The sequence below is a fragment of the Spermophilus citellus genome (assembly GCF_964194105.1).
Source record: "Spermophilus citellus genome assembly, chromosome: 4".
NCBI classification, from domain to species: domain Eukaryota; kingdom Metazoa; phylum Chordata; class Mammalia; order Rodentia; family Sciuridae; genus Spermophilus; species Spermophilus citellus.
The window spans coordinates 25,518,178-25,537,118 of NC_138185.1; the positions used below are offsets into that span (position 1 = coordinate 25,518,178).

The following is an 18,941-nucleotide window of genomic DNA, read 5'->3' on the forward strand; positions in this document are numbered from 1 at the left end:
CAATGGTTGAATGCCCCTGAATTCAATCCCTGTTACTGCCCCCGCAAAAAGGAATAAACTAATTTATGAGTAAACTGCCAAAATAAAACTCAACAGTCTTGAAAGGAAAATCAATAACAGCACCCAAAAATGTAAAACTCATATTGTTCAGCATCCAAGAAAAACTGGATATGCCAAGATGCCAAGAAAATGTGATTTATAAGCAGGAGAATAATCAGTCAATAGAAACAGACCCAAACATGTCATAGGAGGTATAATTAATGGACAGAGATTTAAAACAGCTCCTATAAACATACTTAATGATTAAGGATTAAAGGAAAATTTATAAAGAGAATGCATGGTGTAAAATAAGGAATAAGAGGAACTTCCAAAGATAAATATAATAATATGATGCATATAATGAAAACATCAAAAGATGAGATTAACAAAAATTAGACCCTAAAGAAAAAAAGGTAAGGTAAATTTAGAATTGCAACAGAAAATATCCAAAATAAAACACAAGGAAAAATTCAGAACTTAAGGGGCAAAATAAAGTGGGCAAAATGCATGTTACTAGGAATCCAGAATTTTTTTTTCAAAAAATAATAGCTGAAAATTCAAATTTCAAATCTGAACTACAGATCTAAGAAGCTAACGAAAGTACATGCAAAGCAAATTATCAAACTGTTGAACAGAAAATAAATTTTAACCATGGGAAATCTTGAACCCAGAAGACTTAGACCAGGTTGGGCAACATAGACCATTTCTCAAAACAAACTGGGGTTGTGGCTCAGTGGTAGAGCGCTTGCCTAGCATGTGTGTGGCACTTGGCTTGATTCTCAGCACCATATAAATAAATAAATAAAGATCCATTGACAACTAAGCAATATTAAAATAATAATAAATAACCACACAAAAAGTGAAACAAAGATAAGCATCACCACAGACTTATCTCAAATTATGCAAATCAGAAGACAAAGAATTAGCGCCTTGAAATGCTTGGGGATGGTGGAGATGGATAACCTTTCAAATTAAAATTCTGTTTCTAATAAAAATATCCTTTAGGGCAAAATAAAGACTTTTCATACTAAGAAAAGCTGAGAGAATACGGCACAACAGACCTGCACTACAAGAAATGTTAAAGAAAGTTCTTAAGGAAAATAACAAATGGACACTTCCTAAGGAATGAACACCACCACAAACAGCAAGTATGTAAGTGAAAATAAGACTTCCCTTCTTTTAAAATTTCTTAAAAAAAAAAAAAGTTGGGCTGGGGCTATAGCTCAGTGTAGAGTGCTTGCCTAGCATGCATGAGGCACTGGGTTCAATCCTTAGCACCACATTAAAAACAAATAAAATAAAGGCATTCTGTCCATCTACAACTAAAATTTAAAAAAAAAAAGTTCATCAGGGCTTGGTGGCACACACATGTAATCCCAGCTATCCAGGGAGCTAAAGCAGGAGGACTGCAATGTCAAGGCCAGCCTGGCAATTTAGCAAGACCCCCATCTCAAAACAAAAGAAAAAGGACTGGAAATATAGCTCCATGTTAAATAGACCCTAGGGATTCCATCCTAGCACAGGAAAAGAAAAAGAAATGTTTAAAGCAAAAGCATTGATGATGTTCCATGAAATATATAACCTATGGAAAAGTAAAATGTATATGAAAAGACTAGCATACAGATCAAGAGGGGGTAAACGGAAAACCATTGTAAGGATCTTAAATTTCATATCAATTGCTATTTAATTCTAATAACAATAAAAGGGAATACTAAACAGATAATTTGATGGTTAACCGAAACATATCAATGATTACATTAGATGTTCATGGTCTAAGCATATCAAATAAAAGGTGGAGGATCATTAGATGATATAGGAAAAAAACTAAGATCCAACTAGGCTGAAGCTACAGAAATTTTTTGCTTTTTCTTTTTTTAAAGAAATAAATACAGGGGGGTGATATCTCATGAAAATAAATGGAAGACCAATGGAGGAGAGGAAAAGGATCAAGAGGGAGGGAGGAGACGGGGGTATGGGGAAGTACTAGGAAATGAAATCTACCAAAATTATGCTGTGTCCATGTATGAACATACTACAGTGAATTCTGCATACACATGTATATACATAGGATTAAAATAATAATAGAAAGGATATCAGTGAAGTAGAGCAAGTGAATGGGAGAGAAAGGAGAATAGGGAAAAAGAAGCTACTAGGGAATGAGACTGATCAAATTACATACATGTACAAAAATGACATAACAAATTCCAATATTATGCATATTTATAATGCACCAAAAAAAGCAAAAAAAAAATGCTTTTATAATGTGTGGGAGGGTTGGATTGCCTACATCGACACCAAAGTAGATTTTAAAAAATTGCTAGATAGAGGGAAAAAAAAACAACTTGAATCTAAGATGATAAAGCTACTTTGGAAAATGGTTTGGCTGATTCCTAAAAAGTTCAACAGAAATTAACACAAAACCTAGCAATTTCACTCCCTAAGAATAATGAAACTGGGCATCCACACAAAATCTGGCATGCAAATATTCTGAGCAGCATTACTGATAACAGCCAAGAGGAAGAAACAACCAAATTGACCAATTGACCTTCAACTAAGAAATGTGTTAAGTAAAATGTGGTAAAGGGGCTGGGGATGACATATAGCTCAGTTGGTAGAGTGCTTGTCTTGCATACACAAGGCCGTGGGTTCAATCCCCAGCACCAAAAAAAAAAAAAAAAAAGTGGTAAACCATCCAATGGGATACCAAGGAGCAAAACAAAGGAATGAACTGTAAATATAGTGGCAACATAAATCCAAATCCTTAAACTAAAAAAAGGATGCCAGACTCAAAGTGCCCACATGATGTATCATTCCACTTATGTCACTTTCTTGAAAAGATGTAACTGCAGCAACTCAAAAAAAAAAAAAAAAAATCAGTAACCACCATTTGAACCAGCTATCCCACTTCTCCATTTATACCCAAAGGACTTAAAATCGGCATACTACAGTGATGCAGCCACATCAATTATTTATTTTCTTTTTGGGGGGGTGTGTGCCTGGGAATGAACTCAGGGGCACTCAACCACTGAGCGGAATTCCCAGCCCTATTTTTTATTTTATTTAGCGACAGAGTCTCACTGAGTTGCTTAGCATCTCGCTGCTGAGACTGGCTTTGAACCTGCGATCCTCCTGTCTCAGTCTCCCCAGCTGCTCGGATTACAGGCATTTGCCACCATGCCCACCCACATCAATGTTTATAGCGACTCAATTTACAATAGCTAATCTATGTAACCAACACAGGTCCCCTTCAACAGAGGAATGGATAAAGAAAATATGGTCAAATATTCACAATGGAATAATTCTCAGCCATAAAGAAGAAAGAAGTTATGGCATTTGCTGGCAAATGGATTGTAATGCAGAGTATTATGCTAAGTGAAATAAGACAATCTCAAAAAAACCAAAGGCCAACTATTCTCTCTGATATGCAGATGCTAACACACAACAAGGGATGGGGGAAGATAGCAGTTCTGCCAGACACTGTGGCATACAACTGTAATCTCAGCAGCTTGAGGGGATGAGGCAAGAGGACTGCAAGTTCAAAGCCAGTCTCAACAAAAAGCAAGGCCCTAAGTAACTTGTGCATGCAAAAGGCCCTGGGTTCAATCCCTAGCACCGCCTCTGAAGAAAATACAAAAAAGGGCTGGGGATGTGGCTCAGTGGTTAATACCTCTGGGATCAATCCCCAGTACCAAAAGAAAAAGAGTAATAAAAGTTCATTGGATTAGAGAAAGGAGAATGAAGGGAAAGAAAAATGAGGGGAAGGGATGAGAATAGGAAAGACAGTAGAATGAATTGGACATAACTTTCCTATGTTCACATATGAAAACACAACCAGTGTTACTCCATATCATGTACAGCCCACAAGAATGAGAAGTTATACTCCATGTGGGTATAACATGTCAAAACACACTCTAAGGGCTAGAGTTGTGGCTCAGTGGTACAGCAATTGCCTAGCATGTGTGAGGCAAGGAGTTCAATTCTCAGTACCACAAATAAATGAATAAAATAAAGCTTCATTAACATCTAAAAAATATTTTTAAAAAAGGACAAATAAAAACAAAGAATTACATGGAGAGATATTTGGGATAATAGAACTACAGGGTGATGGAATTATGATGATGAGTATTTATCTCTATGTTGGTCAAAACACAAGATTATACAGCAAATATGGTGGATTTTACTTTAATAAATGTACAGCTGAATTTTCAAGGGGAAGAAGAAGTATGCTAGCACCAACATTTATCATCCTAATTGCATTCAAGTCATATAGAGCATACATTTAAACTGCACTGCTAAAATGTCAAATAAGGGGCTGGGTGTGTAGCTCAGTGGTAGAGCACTTACCTACCATGAACAAGGCCTTGGGTTCAATTTCCGGCACCATAAGAATAAAAGTTGCATACAATTTTGGGCTGGGGTTATAGCTCAGTTGTTAGAATGCTCGCCTTACATGCACAAGGCCCTGGGTTCAATCCCTAGCACCGCCAAAAAAAAAAAAAAAAAGAAGTTGCATACAATTTTAATTTAGCTAGTAAGGCTTAACTAGCCCAGCCTAAGTTCATTTAAAAATAAATAAATGTCAAAACAAATTTGAACTAAAGTAATCAAATGAGACAAATATATCCCAAAAAATACTTCTCAAAAGAATACAAAAGGTCAACAAATGTGCAAAAAAAATTTTTTAACAACATTAGCAATTAGGGAAATGCAAAGCAAAACTACACAAAGATCTCATCTCACACGAGTCAGAATGGCAGTCATCAAGAATAGGACAATAATAAATGCTGGAGAAGATGTGTACACTGCTGGTAGGATTGTAAACAAAACCACTAAGGAAATCAGTATGGAGGCTTCTCGAAAGACTAGGCATGGTGCGGGCTAGGGTTGTGGCTTAGTGATGGAGCACTTGCCTAGCATGTGTGACGCACTGGGTTCAATTATCAGCATCACATATAAACAAACAAAATAAAGGTCCATCAACAACTAAAAAATATTTGGGGGGGGGGGGGGGAGATCAGGCATGGAACCACCATTTGACCCATCTGTGCACCACAATTCACAATAGCTACATTATGGAACCAGCCTGGGTACTTATGATAAAGATGAATAGATAAAGAAAATGTGGTATATATGCACAAAGGAGTTTTATTCATCTATAAAGAAAAATGAAATAATGTAATTTGCAGGAAAATGGATGGAACTTGAGAACATTATGTTAAGCAAAATAAGCCAAGGCTTATTATGTTCTCTTTCACATGTGAAAGCTAGAGAAGAAAAAGAAAGGCAGCAAAAATCAAAGAAGAGAGATTAGTGGAACAGAGGAAAAGGGCCCAGGGGAAGGAAAGGGGGAAATACTGGGGAATGATATTGGCCAAATCACATTGTTATACCGTGTATGTGTACAAATATATAACAACAAATTCCACCATTATTTATAGCTGTAATGCATCAATTAAAAAAGGGAGGGAAATACAACCAGAGACATGAAAAATTGTGCTCTATATGTGTAATATGAATTGAACTGCATTCTGCTGTCATATGTAATAAATTAGAATAAGTTAATTTTTTAAAAAAAAAGAAAGGAAGAATCAAATTGATTAAAAAAACTCATAGGCAGTAAACTTATACACTAAAAAGAATGAATTTTTCAGTATATAAACTGTGGCAACTTAAAAAAGGGAAAAAACAAAATAACTATTTTACACCCTTCATACTTAGTATATGAAACAACAGAATTCTCATATACTACTACTAAGAGTATAAATCTATACAATCATTTTAGAAAACAAGCTGGACTACAGAGTAGTGACAATCAGAGCAAAAACTACTTCTCGGTCCCATTCCCAGCAACATACACCCTCTGGAGAAGTTAATGAATGCACCAGAAGATAAGCACTCAATGCAGCACTGCCAGTTATATCAAGAACCAGAAACAGGGGCTGGGGTTGTGGCTCAGTGGTACAGCACTTGCCTAGCACATGTGAGGCAGGAGTTCAATCCTCAGCACCACATAAAAATAAATAAAATAAAGGTATTATGTACAACTACAATTAAAACAATATAAAAAAAAAGGGCTGGGGATGTGGCTCAAGTAGTAGCTCGCTCGCCTGGCATGCGTGAGGCACTGGGTTCGATCCTCAGCAACACATAAAAATAAAGATATTGTGTCCACCTAAAGCTAAAGAAAAAAAAAAAAAAAGAACCAGAAACAACCAAATGCACTAAATGTAAAAAGGACATGCCATGAAATCACACAAAGACGGGCTGGGAATGTGGCTCAGGCAGTAGCGCGCTCGTCTGGCATGCGCGCGGCCCGGGTTCGATCCTCAGCACCACATACAAACAAAGATGTTGTGTCTGCCAATAACTAAAAAATAAATATTAAAATTCTGTCTCTTAAAAAAAAAAAAAAGAAATCACACAAGACAGCACACACCCCAAAGTATGATATATTTCATTAAATAATATTTTTTAAAGCACACCATGTGGATATGGAGGGGACAGAGTACACTTTGAGCAAAGACTTGAAAGAGATTTGGAATTAAGTCATGCAGGTATTTGAGAGAAAGGCATTTCATATGAAACAGCAATGGCAAAATCCCTGAGAGGAGTAGTTACTAGCATGCACAAAGATCACTAAAAGGCCAGGGTATTTAAAGAACTGAATGAACCAGGGGGAGAGAGCGAGGTCAAAGGGGCTGGGAGACAGATGAAATAATGGCATTGCAAGCCACTCTATGGATGCTGGTGGAGGGGTTTGAGTAGTGACATGATCTGAATGACAGTATTTGAAGAGAGTGTCATGAAAGACACCAAGAAGACTACAGTAATTTAGGAAAGAGATTATAGTGGCTTAAAATAGTATAGTGTCAGAGGGAGTGGGTTGATGGCACCAAGGTTTCTGATCTAAGCAACTTAAACTGGAATTTAGAGTCTAGTACTCCCATGCTTTATGCATGTAAAAAGTTGTGTATGTTCTTTTACTTTCCTTGGGGGGGGGGGGAAGTGGAGTTCCCATTTATTTATATAAGCAAAACAAGAAAACATTTAGGGTTTTTTTTAAAAAAGAGATTGGTTTTGTATAATTCTAAGATACCATTACATATTCAAAGAGAGACACTGAGAAAGTAATTGGATATACAAGTCTGATGATCTGAGAGGAATATCCAGGGTTGCAATATACCTTGAAAGTCTTTGATGACAGAGAAACAGATGGAGAAGCAAAAGAGAAAAAGTTAAAAGCATACAATAGATCTAAGTACTACAATCTAAAATCCTGAAAAGAACCAAGTAGATATATGCCTTCTACCACTGATCCCCAGGCTGCAGACAAGTTCAGAACCCAAACCAGAGACCAGGACAGACAAGGATGAGGTTTAGGGGATAAGGGTTGAAAACATGGGAGATTGTTAACAGTCTGCAATAGAAGTAAGATACTTTTACTCCAGCACAAAGCAACTGAAAAACAACCACTTCCCCACTTCTGCAATAGACAAGTAAGGTCACAAAACCACAATGCACTGAATTTCCAACCAGTAACAGCCTAACTCTCTTAAGCTTAATCCTCAACCAAGGATCACCAACATTTGAGTAATAAGACTGAGATGTGAAAGAAACAAGGAACAGCAAATCAAAACTACTCTAAGATTTCATATCACTCTAGTCAAAATGGTAGTTTTCAAGAATACAAACAACAATAAGTGCTGGCAAGGATGGGGGGGAAGGTACACTCATTCATTGCTGCTGGATCTGCAAAATGGTGCAGCCAATCTGGAAAGCAGAATGGAGATTTCTCAGAAAACTGGGAATAGGATCACCATTTGACCCAGCTATCCCACTCCTCGGTCTATACCCAAAAGACTTAAAATCAGCACACTACAGTAACACAGCTGCATCAATGTTTATAGCAGCACAATTCACAATTGCTAAACTGTAGAAGCAACCTAGATACCCTTCAATCAATGAATGGATTTAAAAAATGCGGTATATATACACAATAGAATAGTACACAGCACTAAATAAGAATGAAATTATGGCATTTGCAGGTAAATGGATGGAGTTGGAGAATATCATGATGCTAAGCAAAGTAAAAAAATCCCCAAAAACCAAAAGCTGAATGTTCTCTCTGATAAATGGATGCTGACCCATAATGGGGGTGGAGGGGGCATGGGGGTAGAAAAGATGGTGGAATGAAATGAACATCATTACCCTAGGTACACATATGACTGCACATGTGGTGTGACTCTCTACCTCATATATAACCAGAAAAATGAAAAGCTGGGCTCCATTTGTGTACAATGATTCAAAATGCATTCTGCTATCATGTATAACTAATTAAAATAAAAAATTTTAAAAAAATAAAGAAACAAGGCACAAAAAAGCATGAGCTACATAATTTTAAATCATATTTAAAATTTTTGTGTTATAAAATATTTCTAACGTAAGGTTAAATATTGATAGTATCAAAAGGAAAAAAAAAAAAAAAAAAACCAGCTAGGGGAGCTGGGGTTGTGGCTCAGTGGTAGAGCACTTGCCCAGCACATATGAGGCCCTGGGTTTGATCCTCAAAAAGCACCACTTAAAAATAAAAAAAGAAACAAAGGTATTGTGTCCATATACAACCAAAAAATTAAATAAAAAGCAAAAAACAGCTAGGTATCAGCCACCCAGAAAAAAATGTAAAAAATAATTTCCTAGACCAGAGAACACAAATCCCTAACCCAAATTGTATAGTGGGTCAATCAATACCCACACCAATGTACATAATATGGAAAAGATTTTAAAAGTTATCTAGAAGAAAAAACAGGAAAGGGGAGCAGGAAGAGGAACATACAAAAGATTGGGAAGCAAGCCAGGCACAGTGGCACACACCTGTAATCCCCACATCTTGAGAGACTGAGGTAGGAGGATCACTCATTCAAAGCTAGTCTCAGCAACTTACCAAGACTGTTATGGTTTGGATGTGAAGTGTCCCCCAAAAGCCGATGTGTGAGACAATGCAAGAAGAGTTCAGAGGAGAAGTAGTTGGGTTTGAGAGTCTTAACCCAATCAGTGAATTAATCCCATGATAGAGATTAACTGAGTGGTAACTGAAGTGGTAGGATATGGCTGGAGGAGGTGGGAATTGGGAGGCATGGCTTTGGGGTATATATTTGTATCTGGCAAATGGAGACCTCTCTTTGCTTCTGGATCATCATGTGAGCTGCTTTCCTCTGCCACACTCTTCTGCCATGATGTTCTGCCTCACCTTGAACCCTGAGGAATGGAGACAGCATTCTATGGACTAAGACCTCTGAAACCCTGAACCCTCAAATAAACTTTTCTTCCCTAAAATTGTTCTCTTCGGGTCCTTTAGTCACAGCGGTAAAATAGCTGACTAAAACAGAGGCCCTAAGCAACTTAGTGAGACACCGTCTCAAGAAAAACTGGAGCTGTACCTCAATGGTATAGCACCCTGGCTTGGTTAAATCCCCAGTACCCGTCCCCACCAAAAAAAAAAAAAAAAAAAAAAAATTCAGGAATCAATATGGCACTCAAAAGCAACACTGAAAATTAATTTTTAAGATTAAAAAAAATATATTTCAGGGTTTTCAAACACTCCATACTCCATTTCATGAAAAAAGGATTCTAATAAACAATCCATACTATACAATTTCATCTTAACTAAACATTTCTATCCTGAACCAATTCAATGGTTTGTTTTAACTTGCTGTGATAGCAATCTTTCCTCTATGTGTTTTTCCACTGCGTTTATTCAACAACCATTTATTAAGCACCTTCTATAAAAGATGGTAGAGATATAGCCAAGTCAAAAAACAAATACTCTGTCTCTAAGGCCTAGTTAGGAGAAACATAACAATCACTCAAATTACATGTGTAATTATATACTCATAAATGATAAGAAGTTTAGACACAACAGGAAAATATTATTTAGAGGTAAGAGAAAGCTCCTTTGAAGAAATGATATAAATTGTCAGTCCTGAAGTTGAGATTCAAGACAAGCAAAAGTGGAAGTCTGCAATGCCAAACGCTAAAACTGGAAGGAACTTAATTAAGGAAGTCAACTGAAAGAAAAGGGTGGTCAAGCAAGGTTTAGATTTTTTTTTTTTTTTTAATAAATGCCATGGGAAACCATTGACAAGTACCAAACAAAAAAATGTCATGATCAAATTGTGCTTTGAAAGAAAACCCTCCAGCTGCTGAGTGGAATACAAAGAAGCTTAAAAGGGGACAAAGTAAAAGCAACAGATCACACAGGAGCTATTGAGTAATAAGATTAGATAGGCTCTGATGGTGGCACTGGAAATACAGACAAAAAAAAAAAGGGGGACGTTTCAAAAGTAAATAGTAAATTGTCGTGACATACATCCTTCCAAAGAAAAACTGGCATGAAGAGTCATATATATCTCAAAAGAAAAGACTAGAGGCTAAAGTTGTAGCTCGGCGGTAGAGTTCTTGCCTAGCACGTTTGAGAAACTGGGTTAGATTCTTGGCACTGTATATAAATAAGTAAACAAAATAATGGTCCATCAACAACTAAAAACTAATTTTTTTTTTTTTTTAAAGGAGGGCTGGGGTTGTAGCTCAGTTGTGGAGCACTTGCCTCTCAGGTGTGAGGCACTGGGTTCAATCCTCAGCACCACATAACAATACATAAACAAAATAAAGATACTGTGTCCATGTATAACTAAAAAATATTTTTTAAAAAGACTAAAATAAAAGGATTAGTTGACACTTAAAGCCCATTTTTTACCAGTGAATCAAGAAAGCATCTCAGAAGAAAATATATCTTTTTGCTTATTCCTCTCCTGTTTCATGATGTACAAAGATGTAAAGTTATGCTTTCTGAACCGTGAGCATGAGCATGCTTCTCAAACTTTTCAAGACAAACTCAAACCTGTTACTTTGACCTCCTAACCTGTCCTCCGTGTGTTAATCTCTCAAATGACTAAAAAAATATGAATTTGTACCACTTAAGCTTTTCAGGCCAGTTCCTCTTTAGTACAGGAGTTGGAAACATCTATGCTTCAAGAGAAGCACTACAAAGACCACTACACCTGTCTAAAATATGGCTGGCACTCAATTAAATATCAGTTCCCATCTTTTCTTCAGATTTAGCTAAGCTAGAAGAAACAACTTTCTTAGACTAAAAAGAAAGTCCTCAGATACCTCTCCCTAAAGTCTGATCTGAAGAACTGAAACATCATATGCAGTTTCTACACTGGCTAACACAAAGAATAGCTTAAACGTTTTTTCAAACACAATACCAAGGAAGCCTAGAATATGGTGCAATAATTTGCACATCTTTTTCCCTGCATATAAATAAGTAAATATTTTGATAATAACTTTTAATAAAGTTAAACTTCTCCCTAGAATCCTGGTGCTTTAAAATCACACTTAAAAGAATGTATATGACCATTTTATTTTAAAAATAGCCAGCGTGATGGCACACACCTGTAATCCCAACGGCGTGGGAGGTTGAGGCTGGAGGATCGCAAGTTCAAAGGCAGCCTTAGCAAAAACGAGTAGCTAAGCAACTCGGGGAGACTCTGTCTCTAAATAAAATGCAAAATAGGGTTGGGGGTGTGGCTCAATGGTTGAGTGCCCCTGAGTTCAATCCCTGGTACCCTCCCCCCACACACACCAAAAAAAAAAAAAAAAAAATCACTTTAGCAACCCTGAAATTATCACCCTGCCCCTTTCCCTTGGGCCACCACAAAATTATTTCAGTGCTTCATCATTTTGTTCCCAGAGGGCTCACGACATCAGGAGGTAGAAGGACAAAAGGAAACTCATTTTTTAGGCCTAAAACCATACTGACCAGAGCTCTAAAACAATAAAGTTCACTCTTCTCTCTGATATGGCTGGGAATTCTGAAAATAGAATACATCTTCTTTGAAAGGCAGATCCAAATGTACGTTGAGCATTACTCAAACAAGTAAGGGACTTCTTACCAAATGAAGGGTCAAGCTTCCAAAGACAAACTGCTCCTGCGATTAACTAGAGCAAAAGGTGTTGCTATACTAACTGGCATTCTGCACAGACCTCCAACAGCAACAAGTGGAACAGGGTTTATAATAAAAGAGTCAGCCTTCAGTAAATACCAAATGTATTACAAAAGAACTGGAAAGAAAATATCCATTGATGCCTTACTTTTCACACAAAACAGTTTAGATGCTAAACTGGGAATATGGGAACGTCTCTGACCATTTTTAGCCTGGGAGGTTTTCAATAGAGCTTCGAGACCCAAAGATGGCGGCTTAGGTGCTTAGGGAATGGGGATGGCAGAACCAGAAGAGACATAAAGCTGAACTCTCATGCTTGTATCCACCACAACAATTTCACAGTCATTACTTATAATTTAAATTTCCATTTCATGAGATAAAAGGGTTTTGTATTTTTTAAATGAACAATTTTAACTCTGCAGTATTGGAGACAAGAAGTGTAAATGGAGATATCCAATGACACATGAGGTACTGTGCTGGAACCTAGACCTTGACTCCTACTCCTGTGCTCTTAGCACCACCATGTATCACTCATTCTGGCACAGAAGGGGAGGAGAGCCAACAAAAATGCCAATTTGTGAACAACTTAGAAATTCAAATCAACCAGGCATTACAAAAGATTTAAGGACCCCAAAAGCTACTTCTGCTTGACAATGATAAGATACTTCAAAAGATGAAAACCTGAAGAAAAACTTTTTATTCCAAATTGACACAACAAAAAGAAATCAAACTTGAAGGTTCCTAGGGTTCTAGTGCCACCTCACCCTCATGATTTCTCACACACACAAAAAATGGTCACAGATAAATCATTTAATCTACCATTTACTCAGTATTCTATCTGTAAAATTAAAATGGACTGGATGACTTAAGATTTCCTCCACCACTAACATTCTAGGACTCTAAACATTACAAATATACAAGCTCTAGAGCTGGGGATATAGCTTACTTGGTAGAGTGCTTGCCTTGCATGTACAAGGCCCTGGGTTCAATTCCCCCCAGCACCGCAAAAAAAAAAAAAAAAAAAAAAAAAAATTAAGCTCTACATACACTCCAGAAGACATTACTTAAAACTATTGTTACATGTTAATTCAAAGTAAAACTTCTTTTTTTTTTTTTTTTTGACAAGATGATTAAAGTTCAGCTTGGTGTGGTGGGACACCAGCTATTTGGGGAGGCTGAGGCAGGAAGATCACAAGTTTTAGGCCAGCTTCAGCAATATAGCAAGAACCCTGCCTCAAGAGTAAAATTTTAAAAAGGGCTGTGTGGTAGCTCAAGAGTTAGAATGATCCTAGGTTCAATCCCCTACCTCTGGCAAAAAAAAAAAAAAAAAAAAAAAAGAGAGAGAGAGAGAGAGAGAGAGAGAGAGAAAAGAAGTGATTAAAATTCAGAACTTTTGGGGCTGGAGTTGTGACTCAGTGATACAACACTTGCTGGCATATGTGAGGCCCTGGGTTCGATCCTCACACTGCATATAAATAAGTAAAATAAAAGATCCATTTACAATTAAAAAATATTTTTTAAAAAATTCAAAACTCTAAAAGGAATAATATATTTTATATACCTAGCTAGGTGTGGTGGCCCACACCTGTAATCCTAACATCTGGAGAGGATGAGGAAGAAGGATTGCAAATTCAAAGCCAGCCTCAGCAACTAAGGCCCTAAGTAACTTAGCGAGACCCTGTCTCAAAATTAAAAAGGGCCAGGGATATGGCTCAATGGGTAAGCACCCCTGGGTTAAATCCCTGGCACCAAAAAAAACCAAACAAAATACCTAAAATTTTTAAACTTCCCAATGGCTCTTTTTTTTTTTCCCTTCAGCAATTAAAAGGAACCAGATTACAGCCATAGCTTGAGAAAGAAAGATTTCTAAAGTCAGCAGATTCTTTCACAGATTTATGTAGAACTGCACTCTTAGATATTAACTTGCCAAGCAAGAGAAAAAAAAATAACCCAAAACATGCACATTCTATAACAAAACTGATATGAAAGCAAGATAAAAATGAGAATGAGCTGGCTTAACATTTTGGTAACACCATATTTTCATTTAGTCGATATTTATTAAGTAACTATTGTGTGCCAGACATGACATAAGCTACAGTGTAAAAACAAAGTCCCTGCACTTACATAGTATCTAATAGTAGGATGCCAACGGTAAGTAATCAAATGAAACAGTCAAGGTAATTTGGGATACTAATAGGGCTATGAAACAAAAAAACTAAAACTATTATAATGCTGTGGAATTAGAAGCTGGGGGTATAGTTCAGTTGGTAAGAGTGCTTGCCTTGCATGCACAAGGCCCTGGGTTCAATCCCCAGCACCACAAAAGAAAAAAAAAAAAATGATGATGATGATGCTGTGAATGAGATTAGTAGTTTGTTAGGGTTTGGATCTAGACTATCTCCCAAAGGTTAATATGTTGAAGGCTTGGTCCCCAGTGCAGCAATGTTCAGAGATGGGACTTTCAGAAAGCAATTGGATCCAAGAGGGCTCTAACCTTATCAGTGGATTAATTCATTAACAAAATTGTAATTTGATGCCACTATTGGGGGGGGGAGTGAGACCTACTTAGAGAAAGTGGGTCACTGGGGACATGTCCTAGAAGGGTATATATATCTTGTCCCCAGCCCCATTTTTGCTCACTCTCTGCTTCCCAGCTTTCCTCCACCACCTACTATGATGTTTTGCCTTGACTCAGACACAAAGCAATGGAGCCAGTCAATCATGAACCAAAACCATAAACCAAAATAAATTTTTCCTCCTTCTTATGTATTTTGTCCCAGTGACAAAAAGATAACACATAGTGAAAGCATCACTGAAAACACTGTTGGACAGAAACCCAAATGCCAAGTTACCAGTTTCCAGGCAGCAGGACTACCAAGTGCAATGACCCTGAAGTGTATTCTGAAGTCTGAGGTGTTTGAGAAACAGACTATAAGCTAAAAGATATTCAAAGACCACAAGAAAATGCAAAGAGAATAATTTAGAGAAATAGGCAAGGACCAAGCAAGAGAGTAACATGATTTAATTTGCATTTTAAACTTTCTTTCTTTTTTTTTGGGGGGGGTCCCAGGGATTTAACTCAGGGTTACTTAACCACTGAGACCTAACCCCAGTTTATTTTGAGAAAGGGTCTCACTAAATTGCTAAACCTGGCTTTGAACTTGTGATCCTCTCTCCTTTCTCAGCCTCCAGAGCTGCTGGGATTACAAGTCTATGCTACAACACTCAGCCTAATTTGCATTTTAAAGAGACAAAAGGCCACTGTTTGCTGTGTACCTGTCAAATATCAAATGGATTCTGCTATTTACCTTCAAATAACAGGCTCTATCTAAATCTGAGCTTTTGCCTTTCCTCATTCTCAGTATTTAATGGTGATATAAATAATTAGAAAACTGCTGGCAAGGGCTGGGGATGTGGCTCAGGCGGTAGCGCGCTCGCCTGGCATGCATGCGGCCCGGGTTCGATCCTCAGCACCACATACCAACAAAGATGTTGTGTCCGCTGAGAACTAAAAAATAAATATTAAAAAAATTATCTCTCTCTCTCTCTCTCTACTCTCTCACTCTCTCTTTAAAAAAAGAAAAAAGAAAAAAGAAAACTGCTGGCAAGTGCGGGAGTTGTGCATAAAAATTAACTGGAAGAATTCAACAATTATCTCCTCACTTCTCCCTTTGCTTTTTCCTTTATTTGCAAACTGCTGGTTTTAATGTAAGGATACATCAAATGTAGTCTCTATTTCTTTTACAAACTTGTTTTCCAATACTTTAGGTATTCTATATATTTTCAACTGAGCTTTCTGAGAAGAAAAGATCTTAAAAGCTGAACTAGCTCTCTTATCAACAGATGAGGTATAAATAAATGGTAATAGCTTTAAGTGACAACTTTCTCTGAGCCTCATTCCATAAAACAAAACGGAATGAGATGATTGCAGATATGCCTGAAAGTGAGTGCTGGAATGACCATTCACTACTCTTAAAGTTAAAATTCATCAGTGATAAAACCAGAGTCACAAACAAAAACACAGTATTTCAGTATTAAAGTACTAAAAACACAGAACACTTATAGTGAGTCCACATTGTTTTATGGCAACAGGAAATCCCAGGCATAAAAAACAATATAAATTCTACCTCTAATTAGGCAATGATCAACACTAACAGATGATATCAGGAAAAGCTTAAGGAAAGCAGTTCGAATCCAGAATTCAAAATAGAGATGGATGTATCTATTCCATCCATCCCAGGACTAACACTAAGTACCAATACAAGTGTCTCTATATAAAATGTTGAACATACCAGAACAACTTTTATCAGAGAAGGAACCCTGTGGCATACCCCCAAAATACTCCCTGCTTATCAGTAAACTTCTGGTAAACATAAGTAAGGGCACACAAATGTATCCAGAACTCAAAAAATATTTCTTATTTTCAAATAAGTAGCATAATCACATGAATAAAATAAAACTTGGACCTTGCTGGCTCATCAAAATAAATTTCAAAATCGTAAAAAAAAAAAAAAAAAACACAAGCTTTTCCTTAACACATGAGGGAAAACTTAGGCTAAGAAAATCCCAAAGGATCTCACAGGATCACTAGAGATCCTTGAAAAGGAAAAATGAGAAATGTGAGTTCAATAACTGGTGTCTTTTTAAATAATTTTTAAATATATTTTTTAGTTGTTGATAAACCTTATTTTATTCATTTATTTATATGCAATGCTGAGAATCGAACCAGTGCCTCACACATGTGAGGCAAGCTTTCTACCACTGAGTCACAATCCCAGCCCAACTAGTGTGTCTTTTGTCCCTTACTACAGACAAAATTTTGACCAAACTAGCCCTTGGTAGACCACAACCCACCACTTCCATTATTTTCTGCTAGGTGGCTTTGGGTCACAACCTGAAACATTACACACGATCTAGGCAGTAAAAAATATATATATAAAGCAATCTGGAAATAACCAAGATTCCTACTCTGCTAATTCCTTAAAAATTAATTCAATTCTATAAAAATGGCCTGGATTATTTAAAAATATCAATACCATGTAAGACAAAGAAAGCAAGGGAATTTTTATACATTACAGAGATTAAAGAGACTGGACAAGCAAATGTAATGCATGAATCCCAACTAGACACAAGATTTAAAGTCATAAATATTTTTGGAACAATTAGAGAAAATTCTGCATAGGGATTATATATATTTTATATATATAATATATAATGTATTTTAATGCTTATGCAGGAAAATGTCCTTGTTCTTAAAACATACATTCTAAAATATTTAAAGGTGAACTGCCATGTCTTTACTTAACACTTTCAAATGATTCTGTAAAAAATGCACACATATATAGAAGAGGGATAGGCAAATGTGAAAAACTTGTAACAATTAGGTAAATGCTAGATGGGTGGCGTATTCACTATAGTATTCCTTCAATTTCTTGTAGATTTCAAAATTTTCAAAATATTTTTTGTGTATGTGTGTGGTGCTGGGAATTGAGCCCAGGGCCTTGTGCATGCAAGGCAAGCACTCTACCAACTGAGCTGAGCTATATCCCCAGACTGCAAAAAAAAATTTTTTTTTTTTAAGGATTGAAAAAAAAAAAATGCTTAACATCACTTTGACTTGGGAGCTTATTGGGCAGACTTGAATTCTCACGTGATCAAGATGGTATCAGCTGGTTCTGTTTATTTGGTACTCTTTCTTAGATACTCCTGAATAAAATAAATGCCTGTGCAACTTCTGGGAGACAGGGTGGTGTTTATGAGGTATTTAACAAGAGACTAATAAATTACCTCCTATTCATAACCTGAATCTGGAATGCTTACAAAAGCCTTGTAAAAGTATATTTATATAATCAATATGGGAAGTGGCTCAAATATATATACACCCATGAATTTCCAAGTTTTTTTTCTGGAACTTAATTATTTCAAAGTTACCAGAAGTGGTATATCTGTTGCTAAGTGTAAGTTTTTAGGGGTATTCCACATCTGGGATGATGAAACAAAATGGGTTAACTGAATAAAATAAAAATCAAAGATATGTGGGGCTGGGGCCGTAGCTCAGTGGTAGAGCGCCTGCCTCACATGTGTGAAGCCCTGGGTTCGATCCTCAGCACCTCATAAAAATAAATAAATGAAGATATTGTGTTCCATCTACAACTAAAAACAAACAAACAAACAAACAACAACAACAAAAAAAAACAACCCAAAGATGTGAAGAAAGTATGATCAATTCATTGTTTTCACATATTATTTAGGTTACAGGTCGCAGAATTTTATAGGTTTACTTTCACTTTCTGTTATACTTCTAGTTCTGCTAATTTGCATATACTGGTTTTTTTATATTTATTTATTTATTTATTAGTTGTAGTTGGATACAATACTTTATTTATTTATTTTTATGTGGTGCTGAGGTTCGAACCCAGGGTTTCGCACGTGCGAGGTGAGCGTTCTACCACTGAGCCACATCCCCAGCCTGGCAAATACTACTTTTCTGATAGGTGAAAAACATTGAGAAGACACACAATTAACCAAATTAAAATTCTACTGAAGCCACAGGAAGAGATGGCTAGATACCAGAGGCAGATTTAGAAACAGTTTCACTGAAACTATAAGCAGTATTTATCACATCAAAACAAAAAAGATAAGAAAGTTTCAGAATGCAGCCATTACTCACCAATTTGTTCATTAAATAAACATCTAATACCACGGATCCTGAAATAAATAAGATATAGTCTATCCCCTCACTGAATTTACAGTCTAACTGGAGGAACCAGACAAGCAAACCATTAATCCAAACCGAACATAGACAAACTGATGCTTACAGACGTGCAAGGCCAACAGGCAACATGCTATGAAGATTAAGCAACGTGAAACAAAGGTCATGTCCTGAGCTCATCTTCA

General features: G+C 36.6%; 1 protein-coding gene across 4 annotated transcripts in view; it reads right to left on the reverse strand.

Annotated features, from left to right (window-relative positions):
• The window catches only part of ASXL1 (ASXL transcriptional regulator 1), a 75,083-nt gene that overhangs the window by 45,055 nt on the left and 11,087 nt on the right, over positions 1 to 18,941 (reverse strand). The window contains exon 4 of one of the 4 annotated variants that reach the window (XM_081289161.1): positions 18,723 to 18,752. The exons of the other annotated variants lie outside the window; for them this stretch is intronic. Within the exon in view, the coding sequence (XP_081145287.1) occupies positions 18,738 to 18,752 (15 nt within the window). The 3' untranslated portion in view covers positions 18,723 to 18,737. Of the gene's footprint in view, positions 1 to 18,722; positions 18,753 to 18,941 lie in introns of those variants that run through there. 4 annotated transcript variants of the gene reach the window in all.